The sequence below is a fragment of the Vigna angularis genome, chromosome 5 (genome assembly GCF_016808095.1).
Source record: "Vigna angularis cultivar LongXiaoDou No.4 chromosome 5, ASM1680809v1, whole genome shotgun sequence".
NCBI lineage: Eukaryota > Viridiplantae > Streptophyta > Magnoliopsida > Fabales > Fabaceae > Vigna > Vigna angularis.
In genome coordinates, this window is record NC_068974.1 from 26,492,619 (window position 1) to 26,513,441 (window position 20,823).

The following is a 20,823-nucleotide window of genomic DNA, read 5'->3' on the forward strand; positions in this document are numbered from 1 at the left end:
ATCACTTATTTCATTTAACGTTGTTTTCAGTAAACACATCCTTTAGACGTTTTACTCAATAAACAATATTTCATCAAGTATTGTATGTTAAACTTCAAAACATGAGTTGCTAGATAGTTTATTTTCTCTAGACGATCTTGTCTTAGCACTTCATCTTCTTTCCTCTGGCATGAGAACAAAAGCAACACCACCTCTTCCTATGACCACTCCTTCCTTGCCAAGTTGAGGTTGTCGCTTGGCCTTGCTATCGTCTGCCACCGCCTCTACAGTTATTATCCAATCCAAGCCACAACCCTCTCAAGAACACTTTTTTTGAAAACCAATTGAAAAGTAAAAAAAAGAACGCACTTCAACAATGCACATAAACCAAGTCAACCATCTAAAGTAAACATAAGTAATAGCAATAAGAAAAGGAAAAAAAAAACATATACAATTCTTAGACCAAAACTCACACTCTAGCAAAGCATGAATTTCTCATGAAAATTAATGGAGTTAACAAATCTTCTAAAAATGAAACACAAGTTACGTGATTTCAAATTTAAGGGTTCAGATTGGTTAACAAGTTAATGATTTTGCATTAACATCTTTGATAGTGAGATTTTATATTTTGTACGAGGATATTATCAAGGCATTGTTTGTTTTAAATAATAATTATTCAGTCAACACAAGTCAACTTAACATGAATTATCCATTGCATATTTGAGTTTATTGGAAATCCCACATCGATTAGAGATAAGGTGAATTTAGAATATATTAGTGGGTGCAAACCTCATCTTACAAGTAAGTTTTGTAAGGTTGAGTTAGTTTAAAGTTCACTTCTTAACATGGTATCAAAGTCGTGGGGTTGAGCCTATTCTAGCTAGATTTGATGTTTGTTTGGCATATTGTTCCACTAGGTATCAGACCATTATCGGACCACCCATTAATGTCTAGTTTCACGCACAAAATGTATATACCTCGGCGTGAGGGGAGTGTATTAGAAGTTCCATATCGACTAGAGATAAAGTCAATTTAGAGTATATAAGTGGGTGCAAACCTTATTTTACAAGCCAATTTTGTAGGATTGAGTTAGGCTTAAAGTTCACTTTTTAACAAAGCCAAACAATTTTTTTTAACCTATGAATGTAGTGAAGAAGAAAACCCTTTGTACACATTGGAGGTTAGAAGAGCATAAGTGAATTAATACAATAAATTAATATTTATGGAGAGAGTTTAAAATTTTTGTGTGGGTATATTAGACTTGAAATTCTTTTAAGGTACTTGAAAAACATCTTTTTGTGTATTCTTTAACTGAAAAATATGATTAGAGATCATTATAAACTTTGACATCTTAACTATGTTGATATCTCATAAAAAAATTTTGTCATCACTTGCAAATTTAATATAAAAAATAAAATGAAATAAAAGTATATAAAACATATCAAACTCATGATAAAAATTAGATTAAAAAAATATAAAGAAACAATGAAAGTTTGATATCTTTTTATTTGATTTATGTAACATCCCAAAAATACAGTGCAAAACTATATAGAGAATAATCACATGTTAACAATACTACAGATCAGTTCTACGCTGAACGAGATACGATTATAGCTGAACGACCTTACACAATAACAGGGAATTTAAAACCACTACTCTAGCTACTACTAGACCGAACGATGTACAAAATAAATTATTGATGAATAATTATTTTATTCACTTCATTTAGTTTATTGTGCTAGAATTAATCAGGGAATTGTGCTTAATTGTCCAGTATTTTCCCATTTTACTGAATTGAGCCTAATCCGATCAGAAATTCTTATTTTAATTAATTTGAATTATCTGAAACGAATTATTTACATTATTGAGTGCAGGAAAAATTTTGGAAAATATTTTTGGACATTTAGACTTCTTGGTCTCACATCACATCACCATCCATCCTCTCCCACCACTGGAACACCTGAACAAGCCTCAGACAGGGGCAGAAGTGCCTAAAAGTCAGTTTTTTTTGCCAATGGTGACCTGTGTTCACCTGACTGAGTACCTGTGTTGGACTTTCTGTACAAATTTGCAATTCCTCTCGGGTAATCGTTTACAGGGTTGCTGTAAACGATTACCAGTGCTGCGTGAATGTTGTGTCAACTTGTGTGTCTTCGTTTGAGTTCAATTCTTATCCGTTTTGCATGCAATTTTTTTCATAGTTTCGTCTGGATGTCTATTTTCACGTATAGTTTTTACTTTGTTCAAATTCATTATGTGTTGTTCCCAGTTTTATTTTTACTCCTCTATGTCAGTCTAGTGCTTCCTATTTGAGTGACTTCTAATTTGTTTGCATTGTTTGCTTGTTTTTTTTTATATATACTTGTGATGGCAGGAATTGATCATTGGACGGTGCTAAGACCTCCCAACACTCAAGGATTCAACACTCATGTTGGCACATTTTAAAGCTCATTTCAAGAAGTAATATTGGTTGGTTTGGAAACCATGTTGCAACTCACGGCTTCTAAAGAAAGTGGCTGCCATTTGTCTTAAGCTGCACATGGAGAAGCTATTTCAGCAAATATACATTTTGGAATAAAAAAAAGGGGACTACACTCTTGACATAGCACGGCCACATGGAAGAATTCCAAATGAAGTGCTGAATTATTGTCATAGCACACGGCCCTCATTTCTTTTGGAATGTCCAAAGCTCAATTAAATAACAAAAGATGGACCACAAGTTGCAAGTGCAGCCGACGGTTTTATCAAATGTTTTGGAAGAGAATAGCATTGTCCTATGTATAAAATTCACGTTGCAAATGAAATGATGGAGGGGACCACATTGCAACTCCTTATATGTGAAGCTTAATTCAAAAGGGAGTAACACTTCATCTTTGTTCAAGAGCCACGGCCCACATGCCCCATCTTCTCCGCCTAGATTGATTGAATAAATTTTGCAATGGAACACATGCCACACGGCCATTCATTTTGGCAGCAAAACACATATCTTAAGGGGCCACATATATGCAAAGAAATTTGGCAAGGGTTTCACGTGAAAGTGGAAAAATTCTGCACAATGAATGACTTGATTGGAAGACATCACTCACAGCACTTTGGCTTAGGATGTGCAGATTTCTTTAGCTCTTCCACTCCACACAAAGCTCACGGGTTTCTTCATCCAAGAGCACAACATGAAGCTAAATTCAGCAGAGGTGTTCACGGCCCACATGGAAAAGGGAAGTGATTTTAAAGAAGGTGCTGGAACGGTGGCTGCAGCGTGAAGAGGGGAGGCTAGGGATGTGTGAGGTGAGAAGGACAGCAGTAGGGGCTGAACTGATACAAGAAAGAAAAGCTACAGGTACAATGACAAAGAGTAGTTGGCAAAAGGGCCCCAAAGTGAAGAAAGTTTTGAGCTAAGGAAACAAAAACATCACGTGAAAGGAATTTAGGCTGCATAAGACAAAACAATCAAGCTAAATTGGAGAGGGAATACGGAGGATGTTATGAGCTTTTGCTATAAAAGAGAAGCAGCGGCAGAGAAGAAACGAGAAGTAGAATTTATTAGTTTAGGAGTAGAGTTAAGAGTTATCTTCTGAGTTTCTCCTCCCCTTTCGGGGAGGTTTTGTGTTTGATTCAATTTCCAGTTTCCAGAATTGAATTTTAATTGTATTTTCCAGTTCCAGCTGCATTTCTCAATCAATTTTCGTTGAATTTTATTTTCATTTACCGTTTTCTGCAAATTACCGTCTCTGCAATTTATCGTTTTCTAAAATTATCGTTTGCTTGTTTTAAATTCTGAATTCTCTTTATTTTACCATTTGCTGTTACGTTTTTGCATGTTTACTGTTCCATTTTTACTGTCTTTTACCGCTTGTTTTTACCATTGTTAAAATTTATTTCTAACGTTTTTAATTCTGTTTTATTTAATTTCCAGTTTTAATTTATTTTACCGCAACCAAAAACACAAAAACACCCCCCCACTTCGTGTAAAAAATCTGAGACTGAACCACCAAAATTGGTCCTTGAGAGACGACCTAGGAGTCACTTCCTAGTAACTATACTGCATATTTTCGTGCAATCAAATTTGTATGACCGCGACAGTCGTATCAATTATACCGAATGGTCTTACAAAAAGTAAAGCTAACACCAGACCGAACGCTCTCAAGGTTCGGCCTTCACTTCCGTTGCATCTTCCAATACTTCTTCAAGTAGCTCTTCTCCTTCTACTCACATCCACACGGATGATCATTGCAACAGGACAACGATCGGACGCACAACACAGACAAAAATGATAAACAGGGTAAGCTTATGTAATTTAATTTATTCAATCACACCATACAACATTCATAACAGAACCAACAACGACCACATCATAATTCATACATCCATGCATGCAAATAATGACCACATGACTCTACCTGTCCGGATTGTATGAATCCCGTGTAGCTACGGCGTTCGTGCACCCGGGTGATGTAGTAACCGGGATACCCTCAACAGCTGCCACCCGAGGTTGATTCGTTCCGTCCAAGTTAACCTTATGGACTAGGACCTCCTGCCATTCCTACACGTGACTTACTCCTCTCTACATGAGAACGAGTAATCATGGAATATCAGGATGAACGCCCGCTAAGCTTTGCCCACATTCATACTTTACCAATCAATAACCACTTTCTGAGATATTCCTCCTTAGAATACTCGTTCATAATCAACTATTTCATACACATCACATCTCAATTTTCCTCCTACTTAATCAAATATACATTCAAAGGAAATAAGATCATACGCTCTTATCATAACCCAAGTACGACTGGAATGACGCTTCTTAGAAATTAACGAGACTGAGCGCTACTCATCTGCTACAATAAACAGACTCCTAAGAGTTCAACCGGACGCCACGAAGCCTAGGCCGAGTACTAAGACTTTAGGCCGAACACCTTTTAAAGACCAACACTAATTTACACTAAATACTAATACTGATGAGAAACTATGAATTAACGAACGCTAGCTAGTTTGAATAAAGACTCTGATTTTAAGCACGATAATACTATATTACAGAAAACAAGACCCAACGCTTAGTTTAAGACCGAGCCTTGTAGAAACCGAACACTATTGGACAAGCGCTGGTCCAAGACCAATTGCTTATAAACTCACAGAAAAAGAATGAATATATATATATATATATATATATATATATATATATATATATATATATATATATATATATATATATATATATATATATATATACCATTGGGCCACCACTTATTCTGAATGAAAAGAACGATAACGTCTACGACTTTAGGTAGTATATAACACATTAACTAAATTGTTTAGGAAGTCTAAAGAAGAACTTAACATGAACGGACGCTCAACGAAAACTGAACGATGAATACAAACTCTCGATCACAGATTATCTATTCCTATATAATATTACCGAAAGACTCTTAAACACTGTCCCTAACTCATGATAATTCAAGTAAGACCATGCACTCCCAAGAAGAACCGAACGCTCGCTAATGACGCTCGACCATGCTAAACACCTTTGCTCAGAATACTACGGTTCGAAGATTAAACTCTATCCCAACTCAGTTCATAGCGTATATCATACGTCCATCCACACATCCAAACCAGCAATACAATCATATTTCATACTCATCAAATAATCACACGTATCATGCAAGCATACAAACATACAACACAACAAGCTAAATTAAATTATATAAGCTTCTCTTACCTCTAAGTGTGACCGAACATTCACAATTTGAACAGAATAGCTCACTACCAATCTCTTAGAAGACTACGATCACGATTTACGAAACTAACCAAATGAAAGACTAGGAAGGCGTTCAAAATTGGGTTAAGGAACTCAGGTAACCGAAAACTGAGTTTGCATGTACAAAAAAACCACTTGGCTGAGAGAGATGAACTTACCAGTCCAGAATCTAAAACTGATCGGTTCAAACGAACGCCCTCGACGTCGGGAGTGTTCAGACGGTGCCTGAGAGGTGATCGGAAGAATAAATGGTGAGATTTTCTTAGAGAGAAAGAGGAGATTTTAGAGAGAAGAAGGAGAAAATGGTTTTTAGCAGGGTGGGGAAAAAGAAAGGCATGCAGAGAAGTGGCACGACATTTGAAATTTTGCCTTAAATACTGTCGTCGTCCAAAACGAACGGCCACTCCCTTGCAGCCACCTGTTCTCCATTAACTGACACGCTCACTCACTTCTTGACACATGGATCCCAGTGCTTGGAGTTTTTAAGTGTGTTTTAATGGGCTCCGACAATTTATAGAGATTTAATTGACATCAAAAGAATACTAAATCTATATTGCGAAGAACACGTAATTGAAATTAATTGTAGGAATAAATTGATTTTAAAAAGACATTTTGTAAATTGTTGACCTATAATGTTAATTGTTTGTTTATAAGTTGCAAGAGATCCAAATTATACTCGACCAATTTAGGTCTAGTTACTTAAAGAATCAAATTTAAATATTTTAATGAGCGATGTTATAATTTAAAATTCTGTAAGATAAGGTTTTTTTTTATGTAATTTAATGAGTGATTTTGCAAAACTCTACCATAAAATATCCACATTACATCTCTTTAATATGTATTTATGTTTCAACAAAATTTTCATTTCAGAGTTTAATTTTTTATTTTATTAAAAATAAAAAGATGTAATTTTACAAAAATGTAATAAATAAACGTTCTATAAGTTGAATCTTACTCGTCTGCTAAAATTTGATATTTAGACATAAATATCTATTGTCCTACTCCGTACACTTTTCAAAATTCTTAACCATTTGATGTGTCATTAGTGATTAGTTATAGAGCCAATAAACCTATACCCCATGATTTGGTAAACTAAAACTGTTCTTGTAATAAATTAATCTTAACAATTTGATTTCGTAATTTTCATCAACCCTAGTTATAGAGTGGTAATAGGGATTTAGGAAATATGTTATTATGTGTATAATTTTGTAAATTAACGAATGTGATTTTCAAATAATATCTATATGAAATATGAAAAATATTGTACTTATCATAGTAGTAAAAAACTTCAGCATATATCAAACTAACTTTTACATTTAATAATAATGATATTATTACATCCATTTTTTCTTAATTTTTGTTAAAAGATTTACATAATCGTTATTATAATTTTTTTTAAAAAAAGAACCATTCTCTTAAATTTAAACAGAAACAATCGTGCCCTTAAACGTGTATCTGGGCACAAACACTCGTACATTTTTAGCTATGGAAATCATCCAACAGTAACCCTCATGTCATAGTGGTTGAATAAGAATAAAAAAATCAGATTAATTAGCATATTTTATGCTTTATTGAAAAGCTAATATATAAATATATCACGCATTATTTCTCTGACTCTCTTTCTCTCGGTGAATTAGTGCTGATTAAGATGGGCTGTGTATGATTGATACCTTTATGGTCAACACTAGAAAAACAGATAATACAATGCACAAGATCCATTTAATTAAAATAAAGTCTCCATCACTTATGGGGCAACTCTTCATTATGTTATTTTATAACCAAATAAGTCATATACTTATAGTGTAGAACATTTTTTTTCATCCAATTGTTTTTTTACTAACTAATATGTGTAATAAAATTGTTTATTTTTGTCCATAAAAATTACTGGAAAAATATCTAATAATAATCTCTGTTTGGATTGATTATTTTTAACGTTAGTGATTAAACTCTATTATGATAAAAATATAAATATAAATCTAAGTTTCATAGAATAGAATTGAAAAAAATTAAACATTAAAAATAAATTATAAATTAATCATCTTAATGTTTAAGTTAGATGTAAGTTGAACTTATGTTTCTTTGGTATTGTAGGTATCTCGTTCGAATCATTTTTGAAAGATTAGGAATAATAAATAAATCTGATCTATGGATATTATCCGAACTTGTTTTAATTTAACAGAGAATCATTACATTAACTAAGTATAAGTATGTGTATGAGTAATACTCAATATTTTCAATTGGGTATAGGGATAGGAATGTATATATACATATTTGTTCCGTCCCGTATCCACCATAATATACCTCTCCTCATCCTTGTATTTGTTTCCATTTAAATTACTAAAATATTTCTAGTTTATTAAGTAATCTAGTATATATATATATATATATATATATATATATATATATATATATATATAATTTTTAATCTTTAGTTTTATGACTTTTTTCTTCTTTTACTACATATTTTTTCGTTTTTTTTAATTGTTGAGCTTGAAATGTATATAAATTAAACATTTTTATGTTTCATAATTTGAATATTTTTATTTTTTTTAATATTTTTATTTATTGTTTATCTTTTTCATATAAGAATATTTAACTCTTAATTTAAGTGTTCAATATTATAAACCTTCATTTATTAGATAATATAAAAAATTTATCGTTTTTAATTTTTGTTTTATTTGAAGAACTCTTTTTATTTTGTTAAAATAATTTTCATTATCTTTCAACTATTTAACTAGTTTTATATCTAAAGAGTTTTCTTACATCTCTAATTTATTTACATGTTATCGTGCACTCGTAATAAGAAAACTGTGGATAGGAATATATTACTTACCCACTAAAAATGTGGACAAAGTAATAATTTTATACTCATTATATTTGAGGATAATTTTTTTGTTTGAAAATAAATACGAGATAACAAAATCCATAATGTCCAAAGAAGAAAGAACTATCAATTTGTATAAACAAGAAATACAAGCGTGATTCTATTAAAGTTAATTAATCTTGTTTATGGTCCACCAAATTTAATAAAAGCATTAATAAGAATAATTTTATACCTGATATGATTGTGAATTGGATATGTACTGTCTGTAAACACGCTTAGAAGCTGAAGAGGCAAGCACTGTGTTGTTATGGATATGGAATTGACCACCACTACAACCTTAATCTACCAATTATGGATTATGAAATTGCCATGCATCTAACCTAATAATATTAATTAATAAAGAGATTATAACTTTGTTAGCAGAGTCAGGGAAAGCAAAACTAAACCTTGCACTAGGGCTTTCTTTCTTTCTCTTTTATTTGAATTAAGGTGAATGAAGGATGTCTTAATCATGGATTAATTATTGTTCCCTTTTGTGGAGGTGGTAGGGACCATTATGTAAGTAAAGAGAGTGCAAGAGTGAGTGAGAGAGAGAGCAAATAATGCCCAAATCAGAAAATTATTTATTGATGAAAATGTTGGTCAAGTTGCATTGTATAGTAAAGAAGGTCACTATACATATCTTCTTTCTGGGTTTTCCAGGAAGGTCATAATCAAGAATTATATGAGCATTAATAGTGAAGTTCCACTATCAAAAAAAGAACAAAGTTTGATTCAAGAACAAATCAACAGGTGCTTGTCCTTGAATTATTGGCAAATTAGTTTGGACGGGGAAAGAAAGGAGCTAAAAGACAGATTTAAATTCAAAAACTCTCTTCTTGTACCAATGAAACTGTACGTAACATTAATTGGTCCCAAAGGATGTAAAAGTGAATGTAGAAAAAGTCATCTTTTATCTACCTTGCTGTCTCTACATATATTGATGTTGGCTTTTCAAAAAATTTGTAGGACACCGTTACTTTTTTTAAAGAGCCAGAACACAATAAATATTTAGCACACTAGAAAAAAAATTCTTAATAATGATTCAAGATATTAGGATGGTTTTAGAATAGTATTTGATTTAATCACTAGTAAAAGTTAAATAATAATGACTGGAAATGCTATATCAATCAAAGATAAAACCAATTTATATTATATAAGTGTGTAAACTTTACCTTATAAATCAATTTTATAAAATTAAGTTAGATTTAAAATTCACTATTTAACATTAATAATAATGAAAAAAAAATTACAAAATTGTTGTCAAATGGAAAAATTCACTATTTAACATCAATAATTTTGTAAAATAGATTTAACATCACTTTAAAGAATGATTATCTATAATTGTTATCAATAAAGGATTGAGAACAAGAGAGGACAAAGATAACATGTTTAATCTGAATGTATATATGTATATTATTATTGAATTGTGTAAAATAGAATATAACTCTTTATTTATAAGGATTAGAAACTCTTAACAGTGTGCACAATATGACAGTATCAAAAACCGAGAAACAAACAGCTCTTAAAATGAAACAAGTGTTAAAATGATTCAATATATTAAGGATGGTTTTAGAATTTAATTTGATTTAATTATCACTATTAAAAGTTAAATAATAATAACTTGATACATCGATTAAAAATAAAACTAATTTATATTATATAAATATGTGCGAACCTTATTTTATAAATCAATTTAATAAAATTAAATTAAACTTGATTACTTAACATGATAAGAAAAATAACAAATAGATAGAACTAAAAGAAAATGGATTTAACATGACTTTAGAGAATGATTATCTATATAATTTGGTCCAAAGTGATTAAACTATGATGACTTAAAGAATCATTCAAAGTTTGTCATCCGACATTAAATTAATTACTAAATTGTGACTACCCGAGAATTGTCATTACTTTTCTATTTTTTACAAATGTTAACCTATAATCATAATTACAAGTTTAATATCAACATTAACTTGTTTACAAAATTTTCATCATCACCTTTTCAAAAATGATTTCTCTTATCATTGCCATCAAAATTTTAAAATTATCACCACGTTTTTTGAAAAACATTTATAGACAAATCATAGTTGAAAATACATCATAAATGAAATGATGACTTCATTGAACAATAAATACTCTCGCACAAGGATTAGTCGTCCAAAATCTTAAATATTATTCTTGATCATTAATTTGAATCAGTACCTTATCCTGTTGTAAATACTATAATTGGGTATTAAATTTTAGAGATGTAATATAAAACTGTTCTTTTCATCCAATAAATATTCACAACGTCGGTATTCTCGAGTCATGACATATTAGTAAGAGCTTCCACTGGTATAAAGAAAGGAAACGACATCGGTTATTTTCGCATATAGACAGCGGTTTCTGAATCGCGGGTGAGGTAAAAAAGGGTAGGCTTTTGGCCTCGGTTCACAACAGAGACAATAGATTTTTTTTTAAGGACTTTTCGCCTCTGTTCCTTCTGAATCGAGGCAGTAGAGTGATTACTTTTTTTTTGCTTTTGTCTCTGAAAAGTTGTTTCTCACACTGTTTGAGTTCTCCGGTCAGTAAGCAAGGTATCACTTTTCCCTTCTTCCTTCGATGCCCGTGCCCAATCCCAAGCTCAACGACCCCGCCGAAAACACCGTCGCAACTTTTCCCGCTGGATCCCCCTCCCTGCCCTCGACGGGAACCGTAAGAAGGCCAACTCCAACGCCCTCAAGAACTGCAAGGAGCCTCTCATGAACCACTCCATATAGTGATGGACAACCACACTCTATCGACCAGTAGCGAAACTCTGAAAAGGCCAATGAAAATTCTAATCTAGCAAAGACATAATAATCCAATCATTCATACACAGTCTAAGTAAAAAAATTGAACAATATTGTCAATGGTGTTGGTGTGCCTACAACCACAAAACGACAACGATTAAAAGAACAAACCTGGCCCAGGTGGGTCTCCTCCTAGGGCATGAACCCGGGCAGGAGGTGCGGCGGAATGAACTTGTCAGACTTGGGTGGCGAAGAGGGCATGTCCTTGTTGTCGTGGTTGATGACAGGAAGAGATGAGAGCGAGGAAGCGGTGCAAGTTTGACCGAGGGGCGAAGCGAGATCGCGTCTGGTGGCGGTTCTGATTGGTCCTAGGTTTGATGGATCGGATTGGATGGCGATTGGTGGTGGGGTTGAGGTTGCGGGGTGGGAGGCGTGACAGATTTGGGGGTGGGACGGGTCAAGACGAGGATGCGGCCATGGGCTTTGGGCAGCGATAACGGAGCGGCGACGTTGAAGGAGAGGTTGGATGCAGAACCTTTCCTTCGTCTAGGTTTTAGGTTGCGACGACAGAGGTGGAGGCGCTGCAAGAGAGCGCGACGACAATGGCGTCGAGGCAGCATGCCGGCGACGATGAGGAGGGAGCGTGACGGCGAGGCAGTGAAGCGGTTGCATGAGAAGCAAGGGACGACGCAGCGCGAGACAATGTGAGGCTGAATCTTGCGCGAGAACAACAACAAAGTGGTGGCGACGGAGCGACGGAGTGGTGACGACACAGTGGCGGAGTGGTGGCCACGGAGCGACGATGCTATTTCAGGGGGATTGGAGAAGAGTGAAAGCAAAGAGATTTGAGTGAGCGAGAAGAAGAGGAACAGTAAGAAGGGTACCATGAAAGCAAACAGATTTCTAAGGTTATAAAACGCTATACTACCTCGGTTCCAGATTTACCTGAGGTAATAGAGGCATACTGCCTCGGTTTCAAGCATACCTGATGCCTAAAGTGCCAGAAAATAATTAAAATTTGAAAACATATACGCGTTATATGCCTCGGTTGGCGCCTAACCGATGCTGGAAAGCTTTTCTGCCTTGGTTCTACTGATACCCGAAGTAGTAGACCTTATTCAAAAATTATGTCAGCTTCTATCACGTGATTTAAGTGCGTGCCGATCCCACTTTATGCCTTGGTTTCTAACTTAACTGAGGCAGTAGACGTTTTACGCTCCGGTTCCCTATAAACCGAGATATATAAGTTTTCTAAAACTACAAAAATGCCACCGCATTTTTATACGCTTCGGTTTCAATAAAACCGAGACGATAGCGCATTAAAAAGCTTCTTTTTTTATTAATGTTCTTTGCTTCACATACAATTTTTGTATCAATTTTCAATACTGCTACCTATGATGCTAACGTTTTAACTTTCCACACTCGCCTCCACTTTCCATTGTTAAAAATCAAACCCTTCAAATTATTTACATCAACAATCATGCACTTGTGTTCTTAAATGGTGATACTCAAAATCATCAAAACCTCTATAATTACCAAGCTTAAATGTTCCACTTGTTTGTCTGCATGATCTCATAGATATGAATGTATAGGATCAATAGTTTTATAAAATATGAAAAATGTGAAGAATATTTTTTATTCATATATGAGACTATATTTTGAATATGTAGTCACAGCCACATTTTATCTAGTGGGGTTATATTTAGATTAAGAAAAAATGATTTTTTTTCCCTAAGTTATAATTAATTAACGTATAATTTTAAAAGAAAAGTAGAGAACCTATGTGAAAAAAATTGTTTATTTTATGCATGAATCTGGGCTCGACCCACACATACAAGCCTTTGAAATATAGGCCTCATTTCTACCAAAACAGCAGGCCTAAATACCTTTCTTCCCACAGTGTTTCATCCTACACCTCTGACATCTCATTCTACATTTTCAAAATTTCCATTTTTAACCTTATGACATTTACACTTTCAATTTTTTTAAAAATTTTATTTTTAATTTTAATAAATATTTTTTTTATTTTCATCCCTTTCCTATTATTAAAGATACTTTAATGAATATCATTTTATTTTATTCTCTTTAATAAGGCATTCTACACCACCTTAATAATAATATAATTTAATTTAAAATTTAAGTATTATTTAATATAATTTTATATTTTAATAATTATTAAAATATGATTTATATTATTATAATAATAATATTAAAAAAATAAAAATAAAAATAATAAAAGTAAAAGTAGTATAAAATTTGATTTAATATATTAAAATATATTAAATTATATTAAAATATTAAAATAAGTTAAATAATTATTAAATTTTAAATAAAAACAAAATTTTTTAAAAATTTGTTTATCATATATCAGTTTTGTTTTTTATTTAAAATTTAATCAATATTTAATTTAATTGAAAATTATAATATTATTTTATATTTTTATTATTTAATAATTATTAAAATATGATTTATATTTTTATAATAATTTTATTAAAAAATAAAAATAAAAAAACCATGAAATAAAAATAATATCAAATTTAATATATTTAAATAATATATTAAATGATATCAAAATATACAATTAAATTAAATAATTATTAAAATTTAAATAAAAAATAAAATTTTAAAAACATGTGTTAGTCGATACAGAGATCCGATAAATTTATGATCGGATATGAATATTCGATAAATAAATCTTTTTAAAATTTTAATTTTTATTTAAATTTTAATAATTATTTAATTTAATTTAATATTTTAATATAATTTAATATATTTAAATATATTAAATGTGATTTTTAATATTATTTTTATTTTCATTATTTTTATTCTTATTTTAGTTATTATTATTTTTATTTTTTAATAAAACTACTATAAAAATATAAATCACATTTTAATAATTATATTATTAAAATATAAAAATATAATAAATAATGCCATAATTTTTAGTTAAATTAAATATTGATTAAATTTTAAATAAAAAATAAAACTAATTTTCGATAACAAGTTTTTGAAAATTTTGTTTTTATTTACAATTTAATAATTGTTTAATTTATTTTAATTTTTTAATATAATTTAATATATTTAAATATATTAAGTCAAATTTTATATTATTATTATTATTTTATTTTTATTTTAATTATTTTATTTTTATTTTTTTAATATAATTATTTTATAATATAAATCATATTTTAATAATTATTAAAATATAAAATTATATTAAATAATATTTAAATTTTAAATTAAATTAGAATTATTATTAAGATAGTGTAAATGGTCACTAATAAAAAAGAAAAGAAAATAAAAAATGTTTATTAAAATGTTTTTAATAAAAAAAAAAGAAAAATTAAAAAGTAAAATTTTTAAAAATATTAGAAATTTAAAAGGTTAAAAATAAAATTTTTGAATTACTGTGAAAGAATAGGATAAAACACTCTTCTTCTCATTCAAGCACAACCTAAGCACGCACTGAAAGAGGATGCTGCTAAAGATTTAAAACGACGTCGTTTTCAACTAGATTCAACCCTTTTCTAAACCCTAAATAATCATTTTCTAACCGAAATTGGTCCAATCACCCGATTTCATTTCCGCTAATCCTTCCATCCTTCGCAAGAAGCCATGCTGAATTGAGAATCCCAGAAACATTTCCAATGGACGTCAAGGCTTTGGCGAAATCAAAGAGAAGTCACACGCAGCACCACAGCAAAAAGTCTCACCATAGCCACAAGCCCAGAGCCCAATCATCGTCTTCTTCGGACCCGAAGGACGCTGCGAAGAACCCACCAGGAAAGCAGCAAGCCAACGAGGAGAAGAGGAAGAAAAACCAGCATTCTGTGCTTCCCTCAAATTGGGACCGCTATGGGGAAGACGAGGATGATTCTGGGCCCGAAATTGCTAGCAAAACCCTCGACGTTGTCTTGCCCAAAAGCAAAGGTGCTGATTATCGCCACCTTGTTGCGGAGGCTCAGTCCCAGGCGGAGACAAGTTCTGAAGGATTCCCTGCTTTCGATGATCTTCTTTCTGGTATGTGTTTTGCAAGATGCAAGATCATCACTTTTTTGTAATTGTACACAATTTAGGTTCCAAGTTAAGTGTTATGTCTTAGAACGTGGTTTCGGTATGAGAGTAAAAATAGGAAATTTAATTTAAAATATTTTTAATTTTATGATAATTAAAAATAGAAATAAAGTAAGGGCAAAAAATCCAGAAGGCTTGGTATGAGAGGTTTGCATAGTTTACATGGGGTCACAATTTCAAGACACGTCACAAAAATTGTGTAAGCATACTGATATTGGAGTTTAATCTTAGTAATTGAATTTAGCACCAGAAAGGCATCTATTAAAACCGTAAATTAAAATATAACTTCAATAAACCTTAGTTTTAACCTTGTAATGAAGATACGATGTTTCCTAATTGTTCTTGGTACATATTTCAGTAGTAACACTAGTTTATGATATGAGCATTTGTAATTAGGTGACTTGTCGTTCATACTGCTTTTTGTGTTGCAGGGGAGTTTGGCGTGGGATTGAGCTCTATGCTTGCATCCAGGGGAGAGGGCATAATCTCGTGGAATGGGGATGATAATTTTGTTGTAGAGGATAAGACAAGTGGAAATCAGGAGGTAAATTGTTATCCCCCTCTAGTAATGTTGATATGATATGGTTATAAGACTAGTGCACTTGTTTAGTAATTCTTGGTGAATCTAGTAGAGATAGTTATCATCTAGTGTTTAACTCGTGCTAGTTCGAGATTCTTGAGCATTTTTAGTAAATTAACATTGAGAATCAACTAGGCCAGCTTCATTCACCACCTTCTATTTCTTGTAGCCTAATAAATTGCTTAGTAGTAACTAGTAGTAATAAGTAATATCTAAAGTGCTTGATGATACTTGTATACTAAGAGAAGGACATAAGCTATAGAAGTTTTTGCTGGCATCCAACTGTAACTGTTTGAAATTGCTATTGCTTTGTTGATCAGTAAGTAAACATTCTCAAGATGGATAAAAATATGGTATGCTATATATATTGGCCCTAACCTTTTCCAATTTTTGGCATATATTTCCTAGGCTATTAAACACTTTTTTGTTGTTTTTTTCTTTTTTTCTCAAACAATTTTTTTCCTGCAAAAAATTGTTTATTGGAATTGTAATTTAGCTATGTAAAATAATTGTTATTGATCTATGTGATTTTCTCCATCATTCTTATCATGACTTGCATTTGCAACATTTTAATATCTTGATTGTTTTGCTGCATGTTATCTTCCAACTTTATATAGTACTGCCTTACTTACCCTGAATTTGATTTTCATGCAGGCATCATTTTTGTCCCTGAATTTGCTTGCTCTAGCTGACAATTTTGCCAAGATTGACTTATCAAAGAGATTATTCATTGAGTCTGACCTATTATCCACTGAGTTGGTATGTTTACTCTCTAAATCATTTTTAAAAATTACGTGGCTGGTCGCCTTTTGGTAAATGTAAATAACAATACATTCATTTTATTTAGTTTTATTTAATATTCCTTTTTTTTCCCTTCTAAGGCTTTGGCAGAGGCTGGGCCAATAGTGCAGCATAGTGATTTTTAATTTGTTTTACTATTTACATCGGACGTAATTTTTTTTTTTTAAATTGAAGTTATTAAATTCAAGTCTCTGAAAAAGCTTCCCCTTGTCCACTTTATGGCCTACACTGTTTCCCGCACAAGGGAATTGGATAATTTGAGTCCCTTATATTTTTACATATCCTACAACTCAAAATTCGTAGGGACTCCTTACCTAGAGCTCTTGCTCTGTATTTTTTCATGTGTTCAGCTATAGCTGTAGGTCACTAAACAATGTTAGTTAAAATGGGAAATATTGATGGTAGAAATAGTTAACGTGGCACAAATTCCATGATGCAGAACAAACTTTTAAGGATTTTTCTTGATACAAAACACTTGTTTCTTTGCATCATGGAAAGACGAACAAAAACTTAATATTGAGCACCCTTTCAATAGAGCATGAAGCATATTATACGTTGAAACATAGCCATGTGTGCTTTGTATCAATTGTTACATTGGACTAGTATGTGGCCATGACCCAGCAGTTCTATAGAATATATAATGAAGATTCCTAATTTCAGCAATTTCTTTGTTCACTTATCCAAATAATTGTGACATGTATAGCAGCACTGGCATAGGTATCTTGTTATTTTTGGCATATAAAGTTATAGAGTCATCTTGTATTTTCCGTATTCCCTGAGAAATTCAATAATCAATAATAAGTTGCGAGACAAACTTCACTTTTGTATATAGTCTGCAAAATCTATATTTTCTGCATTAATGCATTTTATTAATGCAGTGTGCGGAAGAGTTAGCAGTGAACAGCAACGTGGAACATAAGGAACTGGAAACTATAGTGGACAATGACCTAACCAATAGTATCTCTAAAGAATTAAGTTTAGACAATACTGCTGCTGATCAGTTTGCACCATCTAGTTCCAGCACTAGTAGCCATCCTGCTTCTAAATTTCCATCGTCAAATGACTTTAACATTCCTGTGAACTCTGTCAGTACTGAATTTCAGCAAGCTAGCAGCACTGGTAATCATAAACCATTCGTTCTAAGTTCAGATGCCAGCTTACATTCCACTGAACATATAAGAGGGAAACAATACTCCACATTTGAAGCTGCTGCTGCTGAAAAAGAACTAGATATGCTTCTAGATTCATTTACTGATACCAAGATCGTAGATTATCCAGTTTCATTGGGAGTCTCTTCTGGGTATCCTCCTCAGATTTTGAAGAAAGATCCAGTTCCATCCAAAATTGCATCCTTTACTGCTAATCTAGATGAAGCACTTGATGACTTGCTAGAGGAAACATCCACTTTGATTAAACCAAATGTTTTATTACTGCCACATGAAGAAAAGCCTGTCAACCACAGCATGAAATCTTCTTCACATTCTGGAAGCAAATCCAAAGTAACTGATGATTTTGATTCATGGTTTGATACACTTTGATTTGACGAGCCTTGGAATTCTTGATATAATATGTAGTATGATGTGTTCATTGATGGTTGTGCTAAGAGTGCTCTGTCCTCTCCACCAGAGACTGGTGAATGCAAAATGACCTTTTTTTCTCTAACAAGGTCTGAAACAAGGAATACAGTTGGAACTTAATGGCGATTGTGTACAGAAATACTTCAACTTCATCTTTTCATTCTCGTGGCCATTCTCTTCGAAAAGTAAAATAGTCATGCTAACGAAAATGACGTAGAATTTTACGGAACCTAGTGTTCTCTTCACATGTCTTCACTGTAAGATATTCAAACTCATGGTTTATTTTACTTTTGGCCCGCATTTAAGTTTGTTAATCTGACAACTATCAACTGAATGCAGATACTGGAAGATCAGATATGATAAAAAAAAAGAGCTTGTGGCATTGCTCGGTTTTATTCTAGAAGTAGTGTTAGTAACTTCCTAAAGACTTTCTTTGAAAGGCATCAATTATATCTTATTAAATATTTTTAAGAAAAAACAAAAGTTGTGTTAAATGATTGAAATTCCTTAGCATAGTAAAAGTTCCATTATTTTATTAAGGATTTCTTAGTTTTCTCTAAAAGTGGCGGCTTGTATTTGTCCAATGCTTTCTGTAGTGAGATTAGTAGACTATTTGTGAAATAGAAACCACACTTTCTAGAGTGATTAGTTAACCATTTGTGAAATATAAATTAGACTTTTCCGACTGATAAAGTTAATAATTTGCCAAATACAGATTACAGCTTTTGTTTTGACTTTAAACAAACTTTTTTTTCTTTGATACGAAGTGGGAATGAAAAAGAAACTACGGTTAATCATGAGGAAATTTACTATAAATTAAAATTAGATGGCTTAATAGAAGAAAAATAAACAGAGACAATTTCGGAGTGAATTTGAAAATGAGTATAATTGCTATTATATTATTAAATAAGAATGTGAAAAAAATACAAAAATAATCACTTCCTCTCTTGTAAGGATTAATAAGATTGTATAAGTGTGTTAAAAAACTGCAAAAATTTGGTAGTATAGAAGTGATGGAGCCGCTTAACTTATTTTTAAGTGAATTTTATATTATCATATATAAGAATTATGGATAAATATGTTTTAATGTGAAAATGGATAAAATAAGGATTGTGAAAATGGATATATCGGTCCTATTCGAAATGGATTTAAGAAAAAAAAAAGTGTTATTCCCTCCATCACCACAAGGTGTTCTCTCCACCTCTTCATTTCCTTTTTGTCCTTCTACAATATCTAATTTTTTGTGATTAAAATTTTTAACTCTATAATTTATACACTGAAACGGATGTCAATATCCGTTATATTCTTAAACGGATGTTAACAAACAGATATCAACATCCGTTGCATATCTACATTCGTTCAAGTATAAAGATTACAGATGTTAGTATCTAGAAAAGTTGTAACCACGAGCCCAGAAAAGCTGTGGATCGGGAAATCACATTCCCAACATAGAAGAAGAAGTTGAGAAGGGAAAAGTAGCAAAGCAGAGATTTTGATAACAAGGGAAAAAGTTGAAACTCAATCGTAACATAGAAGAAGAAAATAGGTAAGGATGGTGGAGGAGAAAGGTTCTCACAATGAAGGTGTGCACTGTAGATAGGCGTCTATTGGTATGTTTTCTAGTGAAGATGGTATTGTGGTGAGAGGAAGGAAGCTTATTAGTAGAGAGGATTCTGTTATTGAAAAAGAAAAAGAAAAAGAAAGAGAAGAGTTAGAAAGAGTATTTAATTGGTCTTTGGAAGTTGTAGATGTAATAAAAATAAAAGGAAATTTTGCATGATGTGGCTTGTTTATGGGAACGTCATGGAGAAAATAAAGAGTAGAATTGAGTTGTAGTGTGATTTAGGAAAGAAGAGGAGTGAGTGGCGTGACGAGTTATATTTGAATGGGAAAGAGAGAACTTTAGTGAGGATGGTTATGAACTAGGGTATGGTATGGAGGGAGGTTGGAGATGAAAAAGTGGTGGTTGGGTTGGAGGTCACGGCTGGAATGGAAAAGAAGAATAAATAAAAATGAGAAGTAGAATGTTGGAACTTGGAGAGAGGAATGGTATGTGAGGAAGGAAGGGGTTATGTGAGGGTGTGGGGGTACTACCGCAGTAAAAAAAAGGAATGGGAATGGGAATAGGGTTTTAAATTAAAATAGGTAAAAGTAAAAAATAAATATTTACATAAGGTTAGTTTTGGAGATAAGAAAAGTTTGGGAGGTGTAGGAGCATTGTGTGATGGTGGAGGGAATAGCACTAAAAAAAAAATTGACAGCTCAATCTTACTTACATGTTAGTATGAATCTTAATTTTTTTTCTAGTTCAACTTAACAGGTAAATTTTAACCTAATTTCAAATTCGGATGCAAAATTAGAATTCGTTTCTCCTCCAAACTTCGATATATTTTTTGTTTTTAAACCTTAAAAATGAATGAATG

General features: G+C 32.0%; 1 protein-coding gene across 1 annotated transcript; it reads left to right on the forward strand.

Moving 5' to 3' along the window:
• Positions 1–14,813: 14,813 nt before the first annotated feature.
• On the forward strand, positions 14,814–18,714 carry LOC108338998 (protein ECERIFERUM 16). The gene is made up of 4 exons (XM_017576112.2): positions 14,814–15,388; positions 15,874–15,986; positions 16,677–16,781; positions 17,702–18,714. The coding sequence occupies exons 1-4, from the start codon at positions 15,016–15,018 to the stop codon at positions 18,359–18,361; spliced, it is 1,251 nt and encodes a 416-aa protein (XP_017431601.1). The 5' UTR covers positions 14,814–15,015; the 3' UTR covers positions 18,362–18,714.
• The last annotated feature ends 2,109 nt before the right edge of the window (positions 18,715–20,823 follow it).